This window comes from Hypanus sabinus, chromosome 6 (assembly GCF_030144855.1).
Source record: "Hypanus sabinus isolate sHypSab1 chromosome 6, sHypSab1.hap1, whole genome shotgun sequence".
NCBI classification, from domain to species: Eukaryota; Metazoa; Chordata; class Chondrichthyes; order Myliobatiformes; family Dasyatidae; genus Hypanus; species Hypanus sabinus.
The window spans coordinates 169,826,745-169,853,365 of record NC_082711.1 but is presented as its reverse complement, the minus strand read 5'-3'; the positions used below and the strand labels follow the sequence as shown (position 1 = coordinate 169,853,365).

Here is a 26,621-nt window from a genome sequence, read left to right as displayed (position 1 = left end):
CAAGTGGTTAAGGGTGCTGGAATATATAGGATTTGCCCCATAAGCCACACAGAAAATACCTCGACACCTAGCCACTTTGTCAAAAGGTTATCACATAACTATTCCATTAATAGTCTTAATGTTACTGCTAATGCTAATAGAATTAGTGACTTGCTTTGCAGTTATGATTATTTCATGCTGTTTATTCTGCCTCTCATTGTAACTGCTTGTACATTTTTTTTTCCTTCCTAGGTTCGGTAAGAAAAACAAGTTTTTTCTCAATCTGAACATCAATGGCAGTGGCACCAACTGTGATGATATCGTGACCCGATCCCCCTTATTACCATGTAGGCCTTTCTTTCCTCCATCTATTGGAAGTTCTTACTGTCTTCCCTCAACACCTTGTGCATCTGATGACCACAGTTCTCCTAAAAGTTGGTATTTAAACATTAGTTATGCTGCTGAGCCATGCTTTATGTCTGGAAGCTTTGCATTTACCAGATTAGTTTGCTTTTGTGCCATATTGCTGCATGGCATGCTTGTATTTTACTCTTGCATGACTTATCTGAGTGGATGGAATGACTAGGGAACTCATCTGTAGCCAAATATTTGAACCTAATTGATGCAGAATTGATTCAAATCATATGTTTTTAATGAAACATTTAATGAAGCATGTCTCATGTCTATTTTCATCATGTTTGAAAACATAATTAATTGCACTTCCTTTCTCATATAACCGTTTTGCAGTGTAGCTGAGAAAGCGACTAAGCTTGTACAAATGATGTGACTAATACGGTTCTTAAGCAAATCACTGTCAGAGGTGTGAGCAGCCCAAGTGCCTTTCAATAATTTAGATTATCCATATAGTGTTGTAAAGAACCAGCAACTGTCTAATTGTACCCATACCTCAGTGATTTGTATAATGCAGTCCATGGTTGCATTGGGTGCACAAAACTAACTTGTATTGATAATGCATTATCTGACCCGACATCTGCTTACTACATAACGGCTAGCTGCAGCCATAATATTTAATGCTCTGCAATCTTTGTGCCTGCTTAACTCCTGACTGAGTTCAACTGGATGACTCCTTCATGTACACTTAACCACTGGACATTCATCAACAGGTAGAGAGTCTTATGGCCACTCCTCTTGCACAGGCTGATAATCTCACTTCACCTTCAAAGGTGATTTCACGTGGAAACCCTTGTTGACTTCCTCCAGCTGCGGCTGTTTCTTGTGGTGGGAATGTCTTTGTACCCACCACTGACTTGAAGAAAGTACATAGCTGAACAACATAAGCCTTCTTTTGTTTGGGAGGAAACACGAGAGCAAAAAGCTTGGGGGAAAAATTAAGTTAAAGTGTTTAAAATATGACCATCATGTAGTTGTTTGTATGTAATGCCTCTGTCTATCAAATTGGGCAGGATTTGAAAGAATAATCATATAAAAAATGTTAATCAGATTCACATAAAATACTGGAAAAGAGCACAGTCGATGTTTCGGGCTGAGACCCTTCAGGCAAGACATCCTTCACCTTGTCTGCTAGAGCAACCTCATGCCTTCTTTTAGCCCTCCTGGTTTCCTCCTTAAGTGTCCTCTTGCATTTCTTACATTCCTCAAATACCTCATTTGTTCCTACTTGCAATGTACCTGCTTTTTTCTTATCCAGGGCTTAAATATATCTTGAAAGTCAAGGTTTCCTAAAGCTTTTATTCTTACCTTTTATTCTGACAGGAACATACAAATTCTGTGCTCTCAAAATTTCACTTTTGAAAGCCTCCCAATTACCACATCTTTGTCAGAAACCACACCTGCCAGTTCCTTTCTGATATCATCAAAATTGGCCTTCCTCCAATTTAGAATGTCAACCTGTATTTTCTCCCTGTTTAGAAAATTGTCCATGCCTTTATTTCTTCTACCAAAGTGTGTGATTATATTACATCTGCCACTTATTTGCCAATTCTCCCAATCTAAGTTCTGCACACTCCCTGCTTCCTCATCACTACTTGCCCTTCCGCCATCATGACCAGTCAAGTGCCAAGACTAGCAAATTAATTTTTGGCACCAATCCAACCAAATGATTTTGAGTGTTTTCTGAAAGCTGAGCTGACATGACTCCCCAAATGTAATCAGAACCAAGTGGGTTTGGGTTGGGTAGTCAGCTCCTGTTTCTGACTTTATGCCATCTTTGGTACAGAACCAATGGCAAGTCCCCAGGTTTCATATATATGGATATAGCTGAGGAAAGTCAGAGCCAGTGTGGAGGGAGAGTACGAAACTGAGTAAGAACAGCTTACAAGCACTGATGCAGGGTTTCAACACAAAATATTGACAATTTCTGCTCTGCTCCCGACCTGCTGAGTTCCTCCGTCAGATTAGTGCTCCAGATTTGAGCACCTACAATTTCTCGTGTCTCTAAGTCAGTGTGTTTTCAGTTGGAAGAAAGTAACTGCCGGGGTTCTACAGGGATTGCTCTGGTCATCCAAATTTATATTGATGATCTGGCTGACGGGACAAAATGTGAAATTTTCGAGGTTCCTACTGATACAAATCTAAGTGGGAAAATAAGCAAGTGATGAAGATGCAATGAGGCTTTAACTGGATGTGGTCATGTCGAGCGACAAATGGAAAAATGTAAGATTATCCACTTTGAAAGAGAAAAGAGGGAAGCTGAAGATATTTTTAGACAATGAAAATGTTGATCCTTATTAGTAAAGGTTACTAGCATTCTATATAGTATTGTATGTAATTCTAGTCACCCAACTTAATAAAAGATATTTGCCATAGAGGGAATACAGTGAAAACTTGCCAGATTGGTTTCAGGAATGGTGGCTGTGTTAGATGGGGTGAAAATCTAGTTGATCGGGTCTCCATTTTTTTAATTTAAAGAATGAGAAGTTACCTCATTGAAACACAAAATTCTTGGAGAGCTTGAATATGTAAATACAGGATGTATCACCTGACTTTGGAGTCTATTTAGAGTTTATAGTCTTAATATATGGTGTATGTCATTTAGGACTGAATGAGGAAAAATGTCTTCATGCAAAGATTGTGAATGTGTGGAGCTTGCAGGAAGGGGTTGGAGTACACAAGTGCTGATGCATTTGAGCGGATACTGCACAAACATTAGGAAGAAGAGAATAGAGGACTTTGGATAAATTTAGATGAAGAACAATGGGAGTTGGCTGGGGTGGAGAGTAAGCACCATATGGACTGCTTGATCAAATGCTTGATGCCCTGTGAAAAGTCCCTGTCATATGTTTGCTGATTTTTTCCCCTCTACAACTATAGTAAAACACCAACAATAAATTAAATTGTTAGTAGAACTTTTGCTCTTTGTTGCCAGCTCTATTATTTGAGTATGACAATGCCTAATTTTTGTATGCAGTAACTTGCTGCTTTTATATCTTGCATCAAGTACAGAAACCCTTTGTAATTAGTACAGTTGTTAAATTTAACAACATCACTTCACTTATTGGCCCAAACAGTAAGAACTGACTGAGACATCTTGGAGAGCTATTATGATTCATCTTGCCACTTTCTTTTTAAACACATAGAATAATTTATCAGCTGCCAAAAAGAAAAAGAACCATAAAAATTCATTATTTTTTATTTTCTTTATCATGGGGAAACTCAGATTTGGAAGGTTTTTTATTGTTCCCCTTTTTTGTTTGCTAATTTCTATTTTACCACAATTTTATCTCCACTCTTTCACTTTCTATGATAACTTAGATTCAAAGCATTTTAAAAAATATATCTGTGAGCCTTGGTGCAGACTGGGTTTTCATAGCTAATCTTGATTTAGTCATTACTAGAGTTCACAAACTTAATTTGCTGAGGTAACTGGCTAATAGTAATGGAAGGAGTGCAGACTGCTTTTAACTCAGCATTTCAGAACCAGCAAGATTACTTGTAGTGTTTCCCTGCCACTAAGTCAGTTATCACAACATCATTCACAGCATTTTAATCTCTACGGTTCAGTAATTCACTGGATCAGCTTAAAAGAGTGTGTCCCTTTTATAATCATATGGTAAAACCAGTACTTAGTATTTTTTTTCTAAATTATTTTGTTTAAATATTCCTGTATTTGGATTAGGATAGTCTCAGCAGGCTGGTTCTTTGCTGCTGACTGAAGAGAGTAGTTGTTAATGGGCTGGAAAGGAAGAGGAGCATTAACCAGTATACAGCCCATGTTGGTTCTGGGTACAAAGTGAAAAGACACATAAATGGGCTTAGTGGTCATGATGTGACATATGAAAGGATAAATCCAATGTCCATGCCTGTGCCTGTATATAAAGATTGGCTGACAGAGTGAATGTACTGGCAGTACCATAGAACTTGGCCATTCAAGGCTCAATGGGAAGATATTAGGGAAAACATTAATTTTGCAGTTTTTACACAAAGTGTATTTGGAAATAGTTTTCAACCTTCATTGCTCAATTATAAAGTTCAGGTGATGAGCACATGAGCCTTGTGTTTATTGATTATAATCTTGTAAAGCAAATTTTTGATATGGTTTGTAATATAGTTGATGTCTTGTTTTGTGTTTGGCCATATACTGTATTTGATACTTGCATAAGTCCTTTTATTAATCTCTTCATCATGATAGTCTTAGTGTTGATATCCTATATAATGGCAAAATATGAACTAGACTGTCCTCAAGTCTGTTCATTGCATTAGCACCCAGCATGATTCTCTGTGACCATGCAATTTTTAAAGCCATGCAGGCTTCATTCAGCTTGGTGTCCCTCTGCCACAGTTCTCCTGAAACATTAACATTTATCCACAAAATGTTACCTTGTCTGAATTGCTGAGTATTTCAAATGCTTTATTGCAGATGAGTGGTTACTTTAGACTACCCATTATATTTTACTTTGACAAAAGCTGTTCTGTGTAGAAAGTTTTTATGTGCAATTTTATAATTATTTTTACCAGCCACTTTTTTATTGGAGATTTATTTTATAATGTATTTTATGCATGGAGCTTTTTAGTACAATTACCCCAAAATTTGTTCAGTACCTGGACTTCAGTGATCTGTTAAACCTGTTGGAAATATTTGGTGTTTCATATACATTAATTTTAGAGTTTAAAAATGTGCTTCTTCTAATTAAGTATGTTCATAATGGTCCTACAAGGCAAAATTTGCCTTGTATGATATAATCATGTATAATTTGGATTATTTTTATGTTTAACATTTTGTTAACTGTGTGACAGTTTTAATTGTTTTAAAAATACATTTATCTGATCTTTTCAATTACAGATTCATTACATGTACCACGAGGATCCCCTCAGATGCAACACAGGGATTTTGGGCTTTCTATTACACATAGGTATGTGACGTGAGAAACACATGAACATTTTCTGCTTTTTAAAATGTTCAGTGCAATAGCATCAGTTCTTACTTTATGTAATCTTGCACTTCATTTACAACCCGTACATCTGTCTCCAACAAAGAGGGGCAGATGTGGAATATAATGGTAAAATATAATGATCTCAATCTCCATACCAAAGCAGAGCAGATCATTGCCTCATTAATAGCTATTAAGAGAAACTGGGTTCTGCAATATCCTCTCCTTGCCTATTGGAACTGCCACTAACTTAAGAAGACATTTGAAATCAGGTTTTCTTGTGGAAACATGAGGTTGGGTCTTGCAGCTTTCTAGGAAAACATTTTGGCAATGTAATTCATTGGAAGTACAACTTGCAACTTCTACTGTAGTGGTATTTATTTTGATGGAACCAATTATGTTTTCTTATATACACTTGGAGATGATTTGACACTTCAGGCATGATATGGGAGTGGGCAGTGAAATGTAAAAGAGGAGATGGCATTGCAAGCCCTCCATTGAAAGGCTTTTGTTGGGGAGGAGTAGTGGAATTTTTTGAAGTGATTATAGAGGGCATTTGAGTCCATATGTAGATAACATTAATACAGCGGGTGTAGCACTGCATCTGCACTTAGAAGGGCAAGTGGTTGGAGAGTTCATGGGAGAGCATTATAGAGGGAATGATCATGTAAGTTTCAAGTTATACAAGTTTCATAACTTAAAAGTTATGTAACGGGGTAAGGATGATCCTGATGTTAAAATCCTGAATTGGGGGAAGGCTGACTTTGACGTCACAGGACACATCCTGGAAGAAGTAGACTTGAAACAGCTACTTAAAAGTACAGGTGAGAATCAGTCAAAAGTGAAAGGATGAGAAACCAGACGTAATGACTGTCCAGGAGAATGAAAGATTTGTACAGCAAGGAACATTGAGGGCTAGGTAAAGAATGAAATAAGAAGCATGTGGCAGATATAGGAACTAAAAGTAGTGGTGGGGAGGAAGGCCATTTCAGGAGTATAGGAAGTATAGAGGACACTTAGAAAGAGAAATTAAGTAGACAAGGAGGGACTACTAGTAGACATAAGACTACAGAAAATTACAAAACATTTTAAGGGCAAAAAGAAACCAGGTAAATAGTGGGTTCCATTAGTATCCCAAATTACAATCTGTGTGTGGAATCATAGGACATACAGCCATAAATGAATTCTTCTCATTTGTATCCACCAAGGAGAAGGATATTGTAGTTATTATAGCGGAGGTGGTGGTTTTTGAAGTTTTAGAACATGTTATCATTAAAATGGAGTTGTGTGTTAGTGGACTCAAAAATGGGTGAATCTCTAGACCAGTGGTCTATGGCTTAAAAATGTTGGGACCCCCTAGTCTAGAGATTTACTAACACACAGCTGCATCACATTCAAAGAAGATAAAATTGCTTATTATTAGACAGTGTAAGTGCATCATGTGATTTTTTTATTTGCCTTTTAACAAAAATTGTGCATCAGTTTTTTTTTCCTTGAATGAACTGATAATCCACTTAGCTGTGAATAATTTTGCTTTTCTTGGACTAAAAGACCTATTGAATATTTGTTTCCAGGTTTTCAACAAAATCCTGGCTTTCGCAGACATGTCAAGTTTGTCAAAAAAATATGATGTTCGGCGTGAAGTGCAAACACTGTAGGTAGGTCCTACTGGAGCAGTTATAACTATATAAACTAGTGCCACAGACAAGCACCCAACTCTACATAATGAATGATGCAACCTGAATAAACATCTGTTTCTGACAATAGCTGGTCAAGTTAGTTGGGGTGCCATGGTAGTGTAGCAGTTAGCGTGACACTATTACAGTTCAAGGCACTGGAGTTCAGAGTTCAATTCCAATGCCGTCTGTAAGGAGTTTGTGTGTTCTCCCTGTGACTGTGTGTGTTTTCCCCAGGAGCTTTTGTTTCCTTCCACAGTCCTAAGACATACGGTTAGTCGGTTAATTGGTCATTGTAATTTGTCCTATGATTAGGCTAGTGTTAAATAGGTGGGTTGCTTGGTAGCATGACTCATTGGGCCTGAAAGGGCTGTTTGGCATTGTATCTCTAAATAAAGTAAATAAACAACACAAATTTTATCCCTGATCTTTGCTTTGGCTAATCTAATCTTGGCTTGGGCAGCAAGGTTGCAGTTGAACCACAAACAAGAGAAAATCTGCAGATGCTGGAAATCCAGGCAACACACACACAATGCTGGAGGAACTCAGCAGGCCAGGCAGCATCTATGGACAAAAGTGCAGTCAACTTCTTTGTTGGACTGTACTTTTGTCCATAGGTGCTGCCTGGTCTGCTGAGTTCCATCAACATTTTGTGTGTGTTGAAGGTAGCAATCTTCATCAGTGTCTGCCACTGATATCCATCCAGCACTGGACTTCTAATAAAGGCTGGACCAAGCCACATCGGTGACATGCTCTCAAGAATAAATATTAATCTTTAATCACACATCATCTTCAGAATATGTGATTTTTTGGGGGGGGGGTGGGTTAATAAAAGCAAATGGACAAATTTTGTGAGTGCTTAGTTTTCAAATCTGAATATATTCATTTCCTGAAAGTAAATTCTGCAGAAACATCCATTAGGGAAAGATACTTTTTCTAACGAGTTTTTGTTATGTATAATCAGTCAAAAATTAATCTTTAAATGTTTCAAATTGAAGTGATGAGCTCATATAAAGGATCAGCGGCAATATTGAAGGTAAATGCCAGGATGTTTCTTCAAACAAGATATCCTATAGGCATCTGCAGCTTTCATTCATAAAGTATTCATGGCAAGTCCCTTGTTTCCATTCTTCCTGTTGAATTGTTGTTAAGGATCAATGAAAGCTTTTGCTTACCTCAGTTTTGAAACTTGAATGCATTTTGGTACTGTATTTTGCTTTCCTCTTAGATTAAAGTGCCACAACAAATGCACAAAAGAAGCTCCTCCGTGCCGGATTTCATTTCCCCAAAGTAAGATTTCAGATCATAATATAGAGTGCACAGCATTATTCCCTGTAAGACATTTTGTGGAATAGCTTTAGTACCTCTCATAGCTAGATTAGTAAGTTTTACACCCCAGAGCCTTTTACTGTGTCATGATGTGGCCAGTTCTCATACAACCCATTAGAACTGGTGAATTCAGTGCCGTGTCGGGACGGCTGCTATCTGCCCTGTTGAAAGGTGAGGTGTTTTTCCTCAAGCTTGTGTTGGGTCACAGATAGAGGGATCATTGAGTAAGTGGGACAGAGAGTGAAAGTATATCGAGTTGAAAGCTCTGCAGAATGCTCCCTAAAGTGGTCACCTAGTTTGCATTTGACTTTTCCTAATAGAGGAGAGCACATTGTGAGCACAAATGCAATGGGCTAGATTGGAGAAAGTTCCAAGTGAATCACTACCTCACTGTTTGGGTCCCTGGATGGTTAAACAGGAAGACTTAAAAAAGATGTGTGTTACATCTCCCGCAATAATAGGAGAATGTGTCATGAGAAAGAGAGTGGGTTTGTGAACAGGAAGGGGGAGACTGGCGAGACAAAAAGGGAGGCAATCTCCAGAGAATTCTGAGAGAGAAGAGAGCAGTATGTCTGGCATGGAATCTCATTGGAACTGACATAAATTGTAAAGGATGAATCACTGAATGTGGAGACTGGTGAGGTGGAGCGTGAGGACCAGGGAACAGTATCCTTGCTCTATCTGGGAGCAGAATGGGTGAGAGCCAAGTTGTGAGTAGTAGATGAAATGTATCAAAGGGCCCTGTCAACTGTGATCAAGGGGAAGCATGAACCAGAAACAAGGAAATCATTTCAGAGGCAGCCATGTTGAAAGTCTCATCATTGGAGCAGATACGATGGAGATGGAGGAAGAGGTTGAGTGTAACGGAGGGAGGGTGGATGAAGGTATATGTGAGATAGTTGGTGAGCCTGTGGGTTTGTGATTTGTAATTTAAGGTCAAAGATAGAATTCATATGATAATTGCTTTTTTGGGAAAACCAACAATTCATGTTTTTCTTTGTTAACTAGTTACAAAAATACGAAGAACGGAGTCGGTACCATCTGATATAAATAATTCTGTGGACAGGCCTGGGGAGCCTCAGTTTGCTACACTTCCAAAGACACCACATAAAAAGGTAACACAAGCTAGTTTTGTAGTTTTAACTGCAATAAAACTTAGTAGCTTTTAATTTTATTTATAAATGTATCCAAGTAAAATTTTCTTAGCATCAAAAAAACAAACTTGAAACATTTGGATGGCAATTAGTTGAGCTGCTACCTCAGCTCAAGTGAATTGAGTTAGATCCTCATCTCCATTGCTGTTCGTTGAATATTCATGTTCTCTCTATGAAGGTGTGCTTCCCTCTGTGTACTCCAGTTTCCTGCCACATCCCAAAGGTGTGCAGATTCTCAGATTAATTGGCCCTTATAAATTGTATCCAGTTTATATAGGTGAGTGGTAGAATCTGGGATGAGTTGATGTGGGGGAAATAAAATGAGATTATTGTTCATTGGAGCTCGATGGTCTATATCAGGGGTTTCTGACCTTTTTTTAATGCCATGGAGCCTTACCATTAATCGAGGGGTCCTTGAACCCCTGATCTATATAGTGTTTATTTTCACTGTGTCTTTTTAGCATGCTGATTCAAGTTAAATAATTCCTTTTTATTCTGTAATCATAGTCTGTGCACTAACAAGTAATAAGGAGGTTGAGGAAACCTGGGTCAAAAAATGGTCAATATCCTTTGTGACAGATCCTAACTTTTTAAAAAGATAAAAAGTCAGAACTTCAATTTTTTTCAGTCAGATTTTTTTGTCTGTACAATCAAAGTAGTGAGTACATGAGACATGATTTTGTAGATCTTTGTTCTTTGTGTTTGTAACCCATTTTGCTTAGTTTTTCTCTGTCCACTGCCACATATGTGACTGGTGACTGGTAGCTTTTATATGTTGCTTAGTTTCTTTTTGCACTAATGGCCCTCATTAATCTATTAGCCAGATAGCATAACACAATGCCATTTCTGGCTCTATTTTTCTCCAACTACTCTGCAAATTAAGACTAAGTGATTTTTCTCTCTTTCCTACTTCTAACGACAGGCATTCAACCTGAAGCATCACCATGTTTCTCTTTTCAAAGACTCTGCCTGATCTTCTGAGTGTTTCCCACATTTACTGGATTTTATTTCGTGTTTCTAGCGTCTGCAGTTTATTTTAATGTTTTTCCTAATGCTTAATACTCCAGGGCCTAAAGTAAGACTAGGAAGAATTTCAAATATGCACTCAGTGGTCACTTTTTTTTAGGAATATTAGCAGTATCTAATAACGTAGTCACTGATTGTACGTTCGTGATCTTCTGCTGCTTTAGCTCATCTATTTCCAGGTTTGACATATTATGCATTCAAAGATGCTCTTCTGCACACCACTGATATAACACATGGTTATTTGAGTTACGGGCACCTCTACCAACTTGAACCAGACTGGCCATTCTCCTCTGATCTCTCATTAACAAGGTGTTTTCATCCACCTGTCACTCGCTGGATGTTTTTTTTTTCGTTTTTCACAACTTTCTTTGTAAACTCTGTGTGTTAAAATCCAAAGAGATCAGCAGATCTTGAGATACTCAAACCACACCAGTACTAACAATCATTTCACAGTCAAAGTGTCAATTCTTCCTTATTCTGATGTTAGAGCCTCTTGACCATGTCTGCATGCTTTTATGCACTGAGTTGCTGCCACGTGATTGGCTGATTAGGTATTTGCATTAACAAGCAGGTATACAGCTGTACCTAGTAAAGTGGTTATTGAGTGTATGAAAACATACGATATCATTTCTGTACATCTAAACAATTAATCCTTATTATTACCTTAAATTTCGCCCTGGATATGCAGCATTCTACTTCATTTGATGTGAGATCATGGAACTTCAGTGAGCATAAACATGAAGTAAAACTTCAGACTGTATTATATATTGTTGCTCATTGTGTTGCAATTAATAAATGGACAAGTGATCACAATTATGACTCTTTCTTCCTAAAAGGATCATGCACCAGTTCCGTTAGATTCCAGCAGCAATCCATCTTCAACAACCTCTTCAACTCCATCTTCTCCAGCACCTTTTCCATCTTCCAATCCTCCCAGTGCAACTCCACCCCCAAATCCTTCACCAAAAGGTCATAGAGACAGATTTAAATTTCCAGGTAAGTATTTAAGATAAAAAGGCATGGATAGAAAGCAATGTAGTGGAAACTTGTACCCAGATCTTTTTAGAAAGGATTCAAGATTGGTTGTTGTCATTATTCAGAGTGTAAAGGAGAATGAAATGATTGTTATTCTGGATCTGGTGCAGCATAAAAAATACTGAGCATAAAAAGTGCAATGAATATAAATATAAAAGCAAACCTATAAAACGCAATGCACAAGTAAAGTGGGCAGTTGGTGGGGAGTGTGGATGAAGGGTGCTGAGAGGCTTTGGCGATGAGTGGCTTATGTGGATGGAGTGGTGTTGGGGTGGGCTAATGGGTGGAGGTGTAGATCAGCCTGATGGCTTGGAAGAAGTAACTGTTTTTGAGTGTAGTGGTCTTGGCGTTGATGTTGCATTACCTCTTCCCTGATGGGAGTGGGACAAACAATCTATAAGTAGGATGTGTGTGATCCTTCAGGATATGGTTAGCCTTATTCTGCCACCTTACTGTATATATGCCCTTGTTAGTGGGTAGGCTGGTGCCAGTGATGGGTTGGGCAGTTTTAACTACCTGTTCCAGAGCACTGTTCCTTTGTGAAATTGTAAAATTCAGATTAAGCTATTTAATAATAAGATGTACTCATAGTTTTTTTTTCATGTTCTCTTTAAAACTACTGCTGTTACTCTTTCCTCCCCCATCCGCAAAACATGCTAGTGCCCTCTTTCAACCTTTGTTGGTAGACAACTAACAAATCTCTTTTCCTACTTAAAATGTGATATGGGCTCTGAAATTTTTATATTATTGTTCACAAGAAATTTGCACTAAGTAGTAAAAAATCTACAAGGTAGAAGGAGGCTATTTTGCCCACGTCTGTGCCCCTCAATAAAGTCCAGTCCCATCCTCCACCAATGGTCCCCAGTTTGCAGTTAACAATTCTTCAAAATGCATCCACATACTTTTTAAATGTTGTTAAGGTTTCTCCCTCTAGCCACTGTTAGACCATAAGATGTAGGAGCAGAATTTGGCCATGTGGCCCATTGTGTTTGCTCCACCATTCTGTTGTGGCTAATTAATACCTCTCACAACCTCATTCCCTGCTTTCTCCCTGAAGCCTTTGATGTCCTTACTCATCAAGGATCTATCAGTCTCTTCTTTAATTATACCCAGATCTTTGTCTCCGCAGCTACCTGTGATAAAGAGTTCCACAGATTCACTACCCTTTGGTTAAAGAAATTCTTCCTCATATCTGTTCTAAAGGAATGTCTTTGTATTCTGAGACTGTGTCTTCTGGTCTTAGACTCCCCTACTTTCGGAAACATCCTCTCCTCGTCCACTCTATCTAGATCTTTCAGTATTCAGTAGGTTTCAATGCAATCCTCACACCCGCCTCCCCTCGCATCTTGTTCTTCTAAACTCCAGAGAGTACAAGCCCAGAGACATAAAGTGCTTTTTATGTTAACCCTTTCATTTCCTGGATGATTCTTGTGAATCTTCTCTTGGCCCTCTTCAATGCCAGCATATCCTTCTGAGATAAAAAGGCTCAAAACTGCTCACAGTACTCCAAGTACAGACTGCCTTATAAAGTTTCTACATTATATCCCTTTATATTTTAGACTTCTCAGAATGAATGCTAACGCTGCATTTGCCTTCCTTCCTCCTGACTCAATCTGTAAGTTAACCTTTAGGAAATCCTGCACAAGGGCTTTGATTTCTGAATTTGCTCCCATTTAGAAAGTAGTTTACACATTTATTCCTTCCTCCAAAGTGCATGACCATACACTTGCCTCCACTGTATTGCAACAGCCACTTCTTTGCCCATTCACCTAATCTGTCTAAGCCTTTCTGCAGTCTACCTGCTTCCTCAACACTAACTGACCCTCCACTTATCTTTCCAAGAACTAAGTCCCAGACCTCCAGCACTCTGTGGGTAGAGAATGAAATCTTTTTCTCTCCTTAAAAGTTATATTATCTGTTTTTTTAAAAACCCAGATGCTATGGGAAGTAGATCCTTCTCACTTACTCTGTTTACTTTCAGTTATATTTCCCTGTATTCTAAAGAAACTAATCCAAACTTATCTTTTTCTCAGGGCTTACGTTTTGTAGTCACGAACGTGCCTTTGTATATTTTATTTGCACTTCATCAGTACAGTCATATTTTTCCTGTAATGTGATGACCAGGACTTTAAGCAGGATTTGTTCCATGGCTTAATTACTATTCTATATAGTTTCATTTTAATTCCTCTGCTCTTGTCATCTTTGGCTATCAAAGGATAGAATCCTATTTGTCTTTTTAATAAGATCATTGGCCTTTTGGTACTTTTAACAATTTGTGCACAATCTCCTAGGTCCTTCCACGACAAAGTCCTACTATTTATCTGTATTCCCTTCCCTTCTTGCACCTCCCAGATGCAATATGAATCAAATTCCATTTGTCATTTTCTGCCCAACTGATGAAACCACTATCTTCCTGCAGTCTTGAGTGTTTCTCCTCACTGCCAACCATGTGGTCAGTTTCTGTATCATCTACAGCTACTTTATCATTCCCCTTACATTTTGGTCTCAATCCCTGCTATGTATAAGGTCTTTGGAATTCCTGGTAGCAGTCCTCTAGTCACAAAAATGCCCTTTACAAATTACTCTTTCTGTCATTGAGCCTGTTTTGTTGGATTTTTACCTTAGCCAACCAGGTGGGATGTGTTAAAACTTTGAAATCTTTGTAGCATACATAAAAACACAGAGACCTCATTGATCGTCCTTGTACCATATTGATCATATTATTCTTGGAGGACTTGCCCTTAACAAATCCGTGCTGACTGTCCCAGGTTAATGTGTACCTTTGCAAATGAACATGCATGCTATCTTTTAGAATGTGGTCTAATAATTGGTCTACCACCAAAATCAAAATAACTAGCCTGTTATTATTTCATGTACCCATCCCTTCTACCTGTAACAATGACAGTACATTAGTTATACACTGGCACTATTCAAACACCAGAGAAGATTGGAAAAATTGTAGTCAAAACTTCTGCCGTTTCCTGTTTTGTTTCTTTTAATAGTTTTAATATATTTCACAGAGTCTGGAATTTTTATCCATTTTTAAAGATGATAAACACCCGAATGGTTTGTCTTTTTTCTGTTTATCCCACCTAATTTTCCAACTTGTTTGCCTTGGTTTAGGATTTGGCATCAGACTACCTTTGTGGAAACAATCACAAAATATTCTTTAAAATCTTGCCCATAACCAGGTTTCCTTTTTATTCCCTAATAGGCCGAATGCCTTCCTTAGTTTATACTTGCTCTTTGTATGCTAGTTAAACATTTGGATTTTACTTTTTCTTACCCTTCCTTGCATTTTAATTTTGCTGCTACACTTCCTGCTGTCACCTAAACTTACTGATGTATTAACCTCTGGGTGTCAGACATGTATGTCCATTTTGCCCTATTCTTCCCTTTGTGGAGCATGTTTACTCTGAACCACTTAAATCTCCCCGTTAAATGCCTTCCATTGTACTCTGTCATTTGTCCTTAAATTTTTGTTTCTATTTCTTTAAATCCTTGTCTATCAACACAAAAAATAGATTTTCATCACATAGGTCTTCAAAGGGTGGTATGCCTGAGAAAGTGTGAAATGTTTCTGTTAACCCTGACTAAAATTAAATATTAATGCTTTCAAAGAGAAGTAGTGGTGTACTGCAAGAGTTACAGTTCCCATTATTTTGTGGTACTTTTCCATTTTGCATTGCAGTGAATTATGTTTAAGCTATGCAAGCATATGTATCCTCTTTCAAGAATTATTTAGTTGTCCTTAATTGCCCTTTTCCCAAAGCAAGGGAAGAAAAGTAAGATGCTACAAACTCTATTGATAATTATTGTAAGAATATTGGATTGCTCAGAGGCATATTGTTGGTTGTAAAAAATCTGTCTGTCCCTTTCTGTTGTTTCTGGGTATTTTGTGCTCTTCAAACAGAAGATTATCTTTCTGGAGATCAGTAAAAATGTATATTAATTCTATTAATAGCAGTAGTGTTTGCTGACTACTGTCCTGTGATTTCTTTACTGATTCGTTATCTATTCTTCTGCCTGTGTGATCTTTCTCCCAAAGCTGCATACTACTTTCATCATAGACAACAGTTTATCTTCCCAGGTGAGTAGTCTTTTCTTCAAATGTTTCTTCCTTCATCTTTTTTTCAGCTATACATTGTTTCTTGAGGAAAAATAACTCTTAATACCCTATCACCCTGTGTAGAGACTTTAACCACTTAATTATTTTTAGTTGGCTGTTTTAGTGGGTTAGTTTTTACATAGTACAATCATATAAATAATCAATGCTAATTGTAACTTTCTGTTGACTAGATGTGCCTAGCCCAACATTGCATGTCACTTCACAGCCTGAAACCTCTGAAGACACTAAGTAAGCATTATTTTATCTTTATTTCCATACTGTATAATGTGCAAGTTTAACATTTTAAACAACAGGATCAGTTCATTGGCATCTCCTAGGCTACGTTTCTTGCATCAATAATGTAATATTAGAGCCCTGCATAACCACTATAATGACTCACCCATGATCTTCAGTGACAGATGATGGTTGAACAATGAAGTTAAAAGTTGAGGGTGGGTTGGGGTTTGTCAGTGGGAAGATGGCATAGAGCTGCTTCATTGAAAGACAGAAAATGTACTTTTCTTTCAAAAAGCCAGATTTTCTATTGAAATCTGTATGGCATAATTTTCTGTCTAATTTTTTTTGAAGTGAATAATTTTCAATTAATTTTTCTGTTTTATATATTTTAAAAATTCCTTTCTCCTTGCTTTATTCAATATTATTTATCGCTGTCATATTGGAGGTATTGTATATAAAAATCTCCAGCATTGCCAAGTTCTTTGTAACAATTGCATTGCTAAATGAGTTTTTCTGATTTAATTTTGCTCTGGTTGCTTGCATTAATTATAGATCTGGGTTCCTAATCTGGGGTCCATAGACTCCTAGCTTAATGGTAGGGTCCATGGCATAAAATGGTTGGGAACCCTTGCATTAAAGTAATGTTGATGATACTTAACAAAATCGATATATAGTGTCATTTTGAGGTGTGAAAGTTTTCGCATTTTTGTATTTAGTATGATTTGCAATTTTGGGTTTTACATTTTATTGAACAGTTTTATTTCGTTGTTTAGAGTTTAAAAAGTTTTTGTTGTAAGGGGTACAATAATTTGTTTTAAGAATCTAGTAGAGTTTACTATGGTTTGTTTCTAGCCTATAAAAGACAATAATGCTCTACTCTGCTCCTTCTGGGACTAGACATGGGTGTTATTACCAGAGGGAAAGCAAGTTTCGTATGAGTTTTGCCATATGGATGAATGTCATTTTAAACATTCTCATTCTTTATATGGTATTGTTTTTTAAGGCTGTTACACATTGCCCATTCTTCTAAAGTGAGTGATCAAATCCTCTGTATCTGCTAGAACATTCCAATTTCTAGATCATAGATGTTACTCCTAACCATATTCATCTTCAAAACATCTTATCAGAATTAATTTTGCTACTCTTGGCCATTTACCTTCACCTTTGAATATAATTATACTTTAAACAATATAGTTATAATGGAATATATTCTTGCTTTTACAGTACTGTAGAGGAAGCTGAAACAGATGCTGTTGAAGAAATAGATGCGGAGGTACGTTGACTGTAAATAAACTGTACTGTGTGGGTTATGCAGCAATTGTGGACAGGGAAGTGAAGTGAACATTGGGAGACCAATCGGAAGTGTTATCTATGTTTCTCTCCTCATGTGCTGTCTGATGCAAGTATTTCCTGAATCCATAGTAAATCCTCTTTACATTGGCAGCACAGCAGTGGAAACTGCAAGCAGTTTCAAATTCCAGGGAGTGCACATTTCGCACAACCTCTCATGGTTCCAGAATACATTCCACATAATGAGGAAAGCTCACTAAAGTCTCTACTTTCTGAGGAGGCTGAAGATAACTGGACTATGTGCATCCTTCTATTTTGTGTATATATATTCATTGTGTTCTTTATCTTGATTTGTTTTTTTATTAGGCTGCATCGGATCTGGAATGACAATTACTTCATTTTCCTTTACAGATGTACTGGAAATGACATTAAACGATCTTCAATATGCTTTACTGTGCTTTTGTTGCATACTGAAGTAAAATTTCGTGATTCAAAGCTATAGATTTGTGTGTGAAGTCGGTGTAGCTACTTACACGCACTTAAGAATGAAGCTTTAACCTGATGAATCAGAATCTTGTTTAATATCACTGGCATGTCATGAATTTGTTTTGCAGCAGCAATACATTATAATAATAAAACTATAAATTACAGTAAGATATATGTAGTGCAAAAAGAGAGCAAAAAAACGAAAAAAAGTTGTGAGTTAGTGAGTTCATGACCCATTCAAAACTCTGTTGGAGGAGGGGAAGAAGCTGTTCCTAAAACACTGAGTATGTATCTTCAGGCTCCTGTACCTCCTTGATGGTAACAATGAGAAGAGGGCATGTTCTGTGTGATGGGGATCCTTAATGATGGGTTAATGGGATCCTCCTTTTTGAGGTATAAATACTACTGTTGATTATTTTCTTCAGACAAAAATGTAAATTGCCTATGTAACATTAGCTGCCAAAAAAGTGCACGTACTTCATCTAGGCATTTCGACAATTGTGTAAGATTAATTAAGATAATCAATTTGATCAAGGAAGAATTTCAGGATGTATATTGTATACATTTCTCACGTTACATTGAACCTATTGAGATCTGAAATGGCTATAATGACCATTCCAACATTAAGCCCTTTAAAGTATATAAAACCAATAAATATTTGCATTACATATCTTGCTTGCCTTTTCATCTTGATAAATTCCCATGATTGCTGAACTCCTATTTATTCCCTCCTTCCACACTCTTCATTTACACCACGAAATAAGAAACCTCAACAAGACTCTGTCATAGACAGCTCTAGAGCATTCATGTGGGTCTTTGGGCCTGATTGTCAGTGCTAAATCAGAGTTGCACTCTTAGAGGTTCAAGTATAGCTGTCTCACTTGACAGTGCACTATTGAGAAGAAGGTGCGCTTGTTAAAATTTTAAATTAGAAATTTCCATCACGACGCAGTGGCTCTGTGTTAGCTCCTGCAGCTTTTTTTTTGTGGTGGGAATTTATTTTCAGTCAACTTGAGTAGTTTCAGTAGCTTTGCTCTTTCTAAACGACTAGACGAGAATACATAGGAAGCAAAATTTCCTGAGGGTAAATCTTGGTCTGGCTCAAGTCTGAAGTCAAAGAAAGCATTGAACCAGATTACCTACTAGGTACAATTTATAAGAGTGAGTGGAATTATGGTGGGACATTGGTGAAAATAGGACTAAAAATAATTGTTTAATAATCAGATCAAAGTTTCATTTGCACAATTACATTCCCATTGTTCTGTTTTCTTTTCAGACTGAAGAGCGAGCACTTGAAGATGAGGCTAATAAGTCAGAATTGGAATATGAGACTGATGAGGTTGATGATTTGCCAAGTTCTAGACCGTACTGGAAAGGGCCAATTTTTCGCAAAGCCAGCCAGACAAGTGTCTTCTTACAAGAGTGGGACATCCCTTTTCATGAATTGGAAGTTGGAGACCTGATAGGCCAAGGGAGATGGGGGAAAGTTCACAAAGGACGCTGGCATGGAGAAGTGGCGATTAGGTTGTTAGAGATTGATGGAAATAATCAGGATCACCTGAAATTATTTAAAAAAGAAGTGATGACTTATCGTCAAACAAGGCATGAAAATGTGGTACTTTTCATGGGAGCTTGTATGCACCCACCTCATTTAGCCATTATTACAAGGTAGGTAAAGTATGAGTGCTTCTTTTATACTTTTGTATCATATCCCTGTTTTGTTCAACAGTGTCAAGATTATCTTGCTCAGCAGTTGAATTTGTGTAAAGCTGAAGTTATTTTTCTCTTTAAAAAGTAGTAATTATTTGAACAGGATTTTTAAAAAAAGGTAATTGAAGTTCTGCATTGTTATGTTGGTGCAAAATAGATGCATTATGCTGGCCCTGTCTTGATGCAAAACTTTTATTAACAGACAAATGGAGATTGGTAGAAAGCAAGAAATACTCCAGGTTCTTCATCAAATTTTACTTTATGATTCAGTTAGCCAGAGGTTCAGCAGAAGAACTTGGCACTTTACATATTATGCTTTTCTCTCAAAATGCATTGGCACACTGGCCAGCTAGCCTGTTTTCACCAAACTTCTCTCACTTGCTCATTGAAAGGTCTAGAAGATAATTAAAAAGGTTGTTGTTTGGCTAAATATGCTGTTTTCATTTATAATTTCTCTTCTAGTTTGCCTTCCCGGAAGTCCTAATTCTAAACATTGAATGTGATTAGATATTTTCAGCATGTGACCAAATGTATTTTTTATAGTTTCTGTAAAGGACGAACACTCTTCTCATTTGTAAGAGATTCCAAAACTACACTGGATATTAACAAGACAAGACTGATTGCACAGGAAATTATAAAAGTAAGTTTATATAAAGGAAGATTTTTAAAAAATTAGCTTTATTTGTCACATGCAAATAGAAATATTAAACATACAATAAAATGTGTTGTTTTGCGTCAGTGACCAACACAGTCTGATGGTTGTTCTGGAGGCAGTCTGAAAGTGTTTCTACGCTTCCAGTGCCATCATAACATGCCCACATCTCTCAACCCCTAACTGTATGTTTTTGGAATGTGGGTGGAAACTGGAATACCTGGAGGAAATCCATGCAGTCATGGGTAGAATGAACAAACTCCTTACAGACAGCAACAGGATTCGAACCATGATTGGTGATCGCTGACACTATAAAAGAGGGTTTCAGTACAAATTTACTTTTTGAATATTTCTTAGAGTCCTTGTGCAGGATTCCTTAAAGATTAACTTGCAGGTTGAGGTGGTAGTAAGGAAGGCAAATGCAATATTAAGCATTCATTTCAAAAGGGCTAGAATATAAGAGCAAGGATGTGATGCTGAGGCTTTATAAGGGATTAATTAGGCTCCACTTGGAGTATTGTGAGCGATTTTGGGCCCCTTATCTAAGATGTGCTGGTATTAGAGACTCTGCAGAGTAGGTTCACAAGAATAATTCCAGGAATGAAGGGTTACATATGAGGTGGGCTTGATAGTTCTGGGTCTGCACTCACTGCAATTTAGAAGAATGGGGGGGGGGGGTGAGATCTCATTGAAAACTATCAAATATTGAAAGGCTTAGACAGAGTGGATGTGGAGAGGATATTTACTATAGTGTGTGAGTCTAGGACCAGCGGGCACAGTCTCAGAATAGAGGGATGTCTATTGAGAACAGAGATGAGAAGGAATGAGAAGAGATGAGGTGGTGAATCTGTTTGAATTCATTGCCATGGATAGCTGTGGAGGCCAAATCATTGAGTATATTTCAAATAGAGTGTGATAGGTTCTTGGTTAGTCAGGACATCAAAGGTTACATGGAAGAAGGCAGGAGAATAGGATTAAGAGGGATAATAAATCAGCTATGATGGAATGCAGAGCAGACTCGATGGGTTGAGTAGCCTGATTCTTCTCCTATGTATAATGGTTTTAACTGCTGAAAGTGGCTGATTCCTATTCCTGTTTTCTCATGTTCTCCACTGTACCTTCCACCACTGAGCACATCCACAAGCACTGTTGTCACAAGAAAGCAGCATCCATCGTTAAGGACCCCCACCATCCAGGTCATGGTCTCTTCTCGCTGCTGCCATTGGGAAGGAGTTACGGGAGCCTTGGGTCCCATACCACCAGAATCATGCTCCTAAATCATCATGGATAATTTCACTCACCTCAACTCTGAAGTGAATCCACAACCTAAGGACCCACTTTTTATGACATTAAACTCATGTTCCAAATATTATCTTTTTTTATTTAATTTCTTATGCTTATTTCTTTTACTCATTTGTTGTTTGTCATTCTTTGTAGTTTTTCATATATCCTATTGTATTTGCCTGCAAGAAAATGAATCTCAGAGTAATATATGTGCCATATACATACTTTGAAAATAAATTTACTTTGAACTTTTGAACCTTAATATAAAATGTATTTTTCTGTCCAGGAAAAAATTTCAAATTCTACAAACTATTTTTAAGTTTTATATTGTTTGCATTTTTTCTGATCCATGTAGCTGAAGGACTGAGCAGTGTCCAGCAGTTTTTCATTTTTGATCTTGCTTTTGTTTTTTAACATATTAATTCTCTGTAGGCTTGTTTTTATTGTACTTGTGCAGAAAATTCTTTCTCTTAAATCTGTTTTCCACACTTAAGAGATTTTTTTTTAATTCTAGGGGATGGGATACCTTCATGCAAGGGGGATTGTGCATAAGGATTTGAAGTCAAAGAATATCTTTTATGACAATGGAAAAGTTGTTATCACCGATTTTGGACTATTTGGTATATCTGGTGTAGTACAGGAAGACAGGTAAGACACGAATGCACTCACTTTGGCAATCAGGGTTAACTGCAATTTGAAAACTTTATATGCTGTTCTTTTCCTCCTTCCCTTGTATTGTTTCCTTCTGGAAATACTGGTTGCTCTGTCCATGTTACTTTGTGGCTGTGAGGTTTTATAGAGGTTTCAAGCTCACTATCATTGTGTGATCATGGCTGGCTATCCAAATTTATTACCTGGTTCCTGTTTTCTCTCTTAATCCCCTAAACTTTTAACTAGTATATCTAGCTCCTCCTTGAATATATTTTACCTGTGGTAAAGAAATCCACAAGTTCAGTAGTCCTTGGGTGAAGAAATTTCTCCTCACCTCAGTCCTGAATAACTGGGCTGTGTTGCCCACCATATATTCTGATCAATCCCACAGGATTTTATAAATTTTAATAAGGTCCCCTGCTAAACATTCCTAAACTGAGTTTGTATGCAAGGCTGGCTATTGCAAGGTTAGTATACATTCAATGGTTATTATATACTCCACAATTTATAAGCACTAACTGGTTCAATCTACCTTTGTACATTTGTCCTGGCAAATCAGGAATCAGTCTGGTGACCCCTCCATGCCAAGGTCATTCTTTGGATGAGGATTGTAAAGCTGCACACAATATTCAACTTGTGTTCCCAACAAGGACCTGTATAATTGCAGTAATTACTACTTTACTCCTTATCAAGTGTATGCTGCCTCTTTTGTGTGAGTTTCATTCCCTCCACTTACAACTATGTGGATGGATTAATCAATAGATAAATACTCAATCTTAGATAGTTGATAAGGTTGATTCGTAGCATTAAACTTACATGATTTCCCAAACAGGAATTTTGCAACAATTTGACTCAATTGGAAAGATTGATATTGCTGTGCCAACAGAAAGCTAAGTGACCAAAATAAACAGGCGACAACTTAAGTAGGCCAACCTTTAAATTTTTTTTATTAAAAGGTTTGACAGTTTAAAGTTAGTATGCAAATAAAATATTGAAAAGCTGAAATTAATGAAATGCATCTTTTTTGATTAAACACAATTTAAAACACCAATTTTAATTTAAGATGAAGAGAGACTTTTTATAGTTAATAGCTAGTTCCCTCTATATCAATTGACCATAAATCATAGTCATGTGCTGTACCTATGGCAATATTCTGCTTGTGAATGAGAGGTTAATCGTGTTAACTCTGCATTGAAGGAAATAACATTCCTAAACTGAGTTTCTATAAAAGGCTGAGTATTGCAAGGTTAGTATACACTCAGTGTTTATTAGGTACAGGAATGGTACCTGGTGTAGTCTTCAGCTGCTGTAGCTCGTCCACTTCAAGGCTCAATATGCTATGTTTTCAAGAGATGCTCTTCTGCACACCACTGTTGTTTTGAGTTACTGTCACTTTCCTGTCATCTTGAACCAGTCTGGCCATTCTGCGGTGACCCCTCTCATTAACAAGGAGTTTTCACCCACTGGATGATTTTTTTTTTCACACTATTCTCTGTAAACGCTAGAGACTGTTGTATGTGAAGATCCCAGGAGATCAGCAGCTTGAGATACTCAAGCCATCCCATCTAGCACCAAGAATCATTCTACAGTCAAAGTCACTTTTCCCCATTCTGATGTTTGAACTGAACAATAATGGAACCTCTTGGTCATGTCTACATGTTTTTCTGTATGGAATTGCTACCAGATGAATGGCTGATTATATGTTTGCATTAATGAACAGCTGCACCTAATAGTGGCCACTGAGTGTATATTAATGTTGTATGCCTCATTGTTCTCTCTACATATAGATACATCTCATTGATTTGAGGAGTTTCACAGAAGTACCACAGTAAATTCTGCCAATTTGTCTTGCTCGTGTACATTTCTTGGTGCCCTGCTGTGATTTTGTATTTTAATGAGAAAATGCTTTTAGTTCTACTGAAATTAACCATGTAACTTCGTTCTAAATCAGACAACATTGTTCACACATCAGTTGCTTGAATTGTAAAGGGAGCCACTATTATTGCTGATCTGGAAAGTAGAATATTGATCTTTCAGAATTGCTGTTGTAGCTAAAAATCTGGGCTTAAACATTGGGTAAGGATGTGATGATATTTGTCTCTGATGGTCCAAATAGTGAAATATTCTTGAACTAAATGTTTGAGGACTGTTGATGACCATTGACAGCTGTACTTTTAAAATATGGTAAATCTTATAAAGATTTACAAAGCTATTTAATTTGAAATATGTTTCTAATTTTTCAATGAAGTTATTAATGTTGTCTTTAATTTTGTCCTTAAAATTATGACAGAAGAGAAAATGAGTTGAAGCTGCCAAATGGTTGGTTGTGCTATGTAGCTCCTGAAATAGTCCAAGAAATGTATCCAGGCAAGGATGAAGACAAGCTCCCATTTTCAAAGGCAGGAGATGTATATGCATTTGGGTATGATTTTAAAGTTATCAATGCTTGTCTATTAATTGTAGATAATAACTGGTATGAAAATAAGTAATTTTTGTTTTACATGTGTAATTCCAAGGTTTTTATTTTCTTAGAAAACCATTTAGTGCTTTTTTTTAGGCTTTATCAATCCTCATTCTCCATATAGCTTTTAATTTAAGAGGATTCAATAGAGCTGTTTAATCAGATGGGTCATTACGGTCTACACTCAGTGGCCATTTTATTAGGTACAGGATCATACCTAATAAAGTAGCCATAGGATTGGAACCCGGTGTGATCTTCTGCTGTAGCCCATTCACTTCAAGGTTCGAACATTGTGTGTTCAGAGGTGCCCTTCTGCACACACACCACTGTTGTAACATGTGATTATTTGAGCTGTCAGCTCGAAACAGTCTGGCCATTCTCCTATGACCTCTCTCACAAACAGGACATTTTTGTCCACAGAATTGCCACTCTCTGGATGTTTTTTTTTTGTTATTCAAAGCATTCTCTGTAAACTCTAGAGGCTGTGCATATCCCGAAGATCAGCAGTTTCTGAGATATTCAAACCACCTTGTCTGTCACCAACATATGAGGAGCTATTGGAGTTTACACTGGAATTTAGAAAAATGCTGTGGCAGCGGTGGGGTTGGATCTCATTGAACCCTACTGAATGTTGAAAAGACTAGATAAGGTGGATGTGGAGAGGATGTTTCCTGTGGTGGAGGTATCCAGAACTAGAGCACAGCCTCAGAATTGAGGGGGACCCTTTGGAACAGAGATAAGGAGGGATTTTTTTTAACAGAGAGTAGTAAATCTACCACAGACTGTGGTAGAGGCCAAGTCCATCAGTATATTTAAGGCGGAAGTTGATAGTTTCCTGATCGGTCAGGGCATCAAAGGGTGGCGAGAAGGCAGATGTATGGGGTTGAGTGGGATCTGAGTTCAGCTATGATGGAATGGCAGAGGAACCTCAATGGGCTGAAAGGCCTAATTCTGCTCCTATGTCTTATGGTCCAACAATCATTCCATGGTCAAAGTAATTTATCACAATTCTTCCTCATTCTGATGCTTGATTTGAACAACAACTGAATCTTTTGACCATGTCTGCATGCTTTTGTGCACTGAATTGCTGCCACATGCTTGGCTGATTAGATATTTGCATTAACGAGCAGGTGTACCTAATGAAGAGGGTTCTGAATATATGTGGATGGTTTAAATTTACAACCTGTTTTAAACTGGGCTTTTTAATACTGAATTTGTGTATAGTTTTTTATTTTCATTTAACTTCCTTACTTTTGCAGAACTATTTGGTATGAACTTCAAGCAAGGGATTGGCCATTTAAGAATCAACCAGTAGAGGCAATCATCTGGCAAGTTGGTAGTGGGAAAGGAGTAAATAATCTTTTGGCTCAGATTTCATTTGGAAAAGAAATAACGGTGAGTGAGTATAAACATAGGACAGCTAATTGTTTGTGAAAGTGCTAAAGATTGCGCAATGATAGTAGAATTTCTGCAGTGATATCTTAATTTCAAAATATTTTGACACCAACCACACTTTTTTTTAAATTAACAGGAATTCAAATCATCAGTGTTCTTTTGTTTAAGAGGAAATTTGATAAACATATTTGTGACCCTATATTTTATAATTAAAATGCTATTTTTAACTGTTTACAATCTCTAAAATTGTAGCAATTGTAGTTTTAGAGATTTCTGATAGTGAACACAATGTCTTTATCAATAAGTTCATTAGTTAGCACTTATACCTTTGTAGAGCAAAGTAGCCAATGTTCTGTTTCTGTACATATAAATACAGGAGGTTCTGTAGATGCTGAATATCTAGGGTAACACATACGAAATGCTGAAGGAACTCAGCAGGTCAGGCAGTATCTATGGGAAAAAAAGTCTGTTCCTTTCCATAGATACTACCTGACCTGGTGAGTTCCTTCACCATTTTGTTTGTATATGATACATAGTTTGTTTTAACTCCAGGCTGGATCATTGCTATTGACTTAGTGATGCAACTTTATCTTCTTCATTAGCTTGTTGGAAATAACAAGTTTTGGTTGGTTTGTCAGTTCTCTCTTTCTAATAAAAGAAACAATCAATCTGGAAATACTTATGGATCAATAGAAATTAATCCGTAACGTGACTGGTCAAAGAGCTTGCCAATGTAGAATAATATGGGAAAATAGTAAATTTTCCAGTTTAGCAGGAAAACTATAAAATAAATATTTCTC

At 37.2% G+C, this 26,621-nt stretch overlaps 1 protein-coding gene across 12 annotated transcripts in view; it reads left to right on the top strand.

Annotated features, from left to right (window-relative positions):
- The window catches only part of ksr1a (kinase suppressor of ras 1a), a 179,203-nt gene that overhangs the window by 139,051 nt on the left and 13,531 nt on the right, over window positions 1-26,621 (top strand). For 10 of the 12 annotated variants that reach the window (XM_059973487.1, XM_059973491.1, XM_059973490.1 and 7 more), the window contains exons 5-17: window positions 232-413; window positions 5,240-5,309; window positions 6,902-6,985; window positions 8,232-8,293; window positions 9,341-9,447; window positions 11,349-11,508; window positions 15,847-15,904; window positions 17,117-17,165; window positions 18,945-19,336; window positions 19,922-20,018; window positions 21,829-21,962; window positions 24,256-24,387; window positions 25,686-25,821. In XM_059973487.1, coding sequence (XP_059829470.1) covers window positions 232-413; window positions 5,240-5,309; window positions 6,902-6,985; window positions 8,232-8,293; window positions 9,341-9,447; window positions 11,349-11,508; window positions 15,847-15,904; window positions 17,117-17,165; window positions 18,945-19,336; window positions 19,922-20,018; window positions 21,829-21,962; window positions 24,256-24,387; window positions 25,686-25,821 — 1,663 coding nt within the window. Of the gene's footprint in view, window positions 1-231; window positions 414-1,098; window positions 1,164-2,590; window positions 2,614-5,239; window positions 5,310-6,901; window positions 6,986-8,231; window positions 8,294-9,340; window positions 9,448-11,348; window positions 11,509-15,846; window positions 15,905-17,116; window positions 17,166-18,944; window positions 19,337-19,921; window positions 20,019-21,828; window positions 21,963-24,255; window positions 24,388-25,685; window positions 25,822-26,621 lie in introns of those variants that run through there. The other 2 variants (XM_059973499.1, XM_059973498.1) reach the window with 2 other exon arrangements.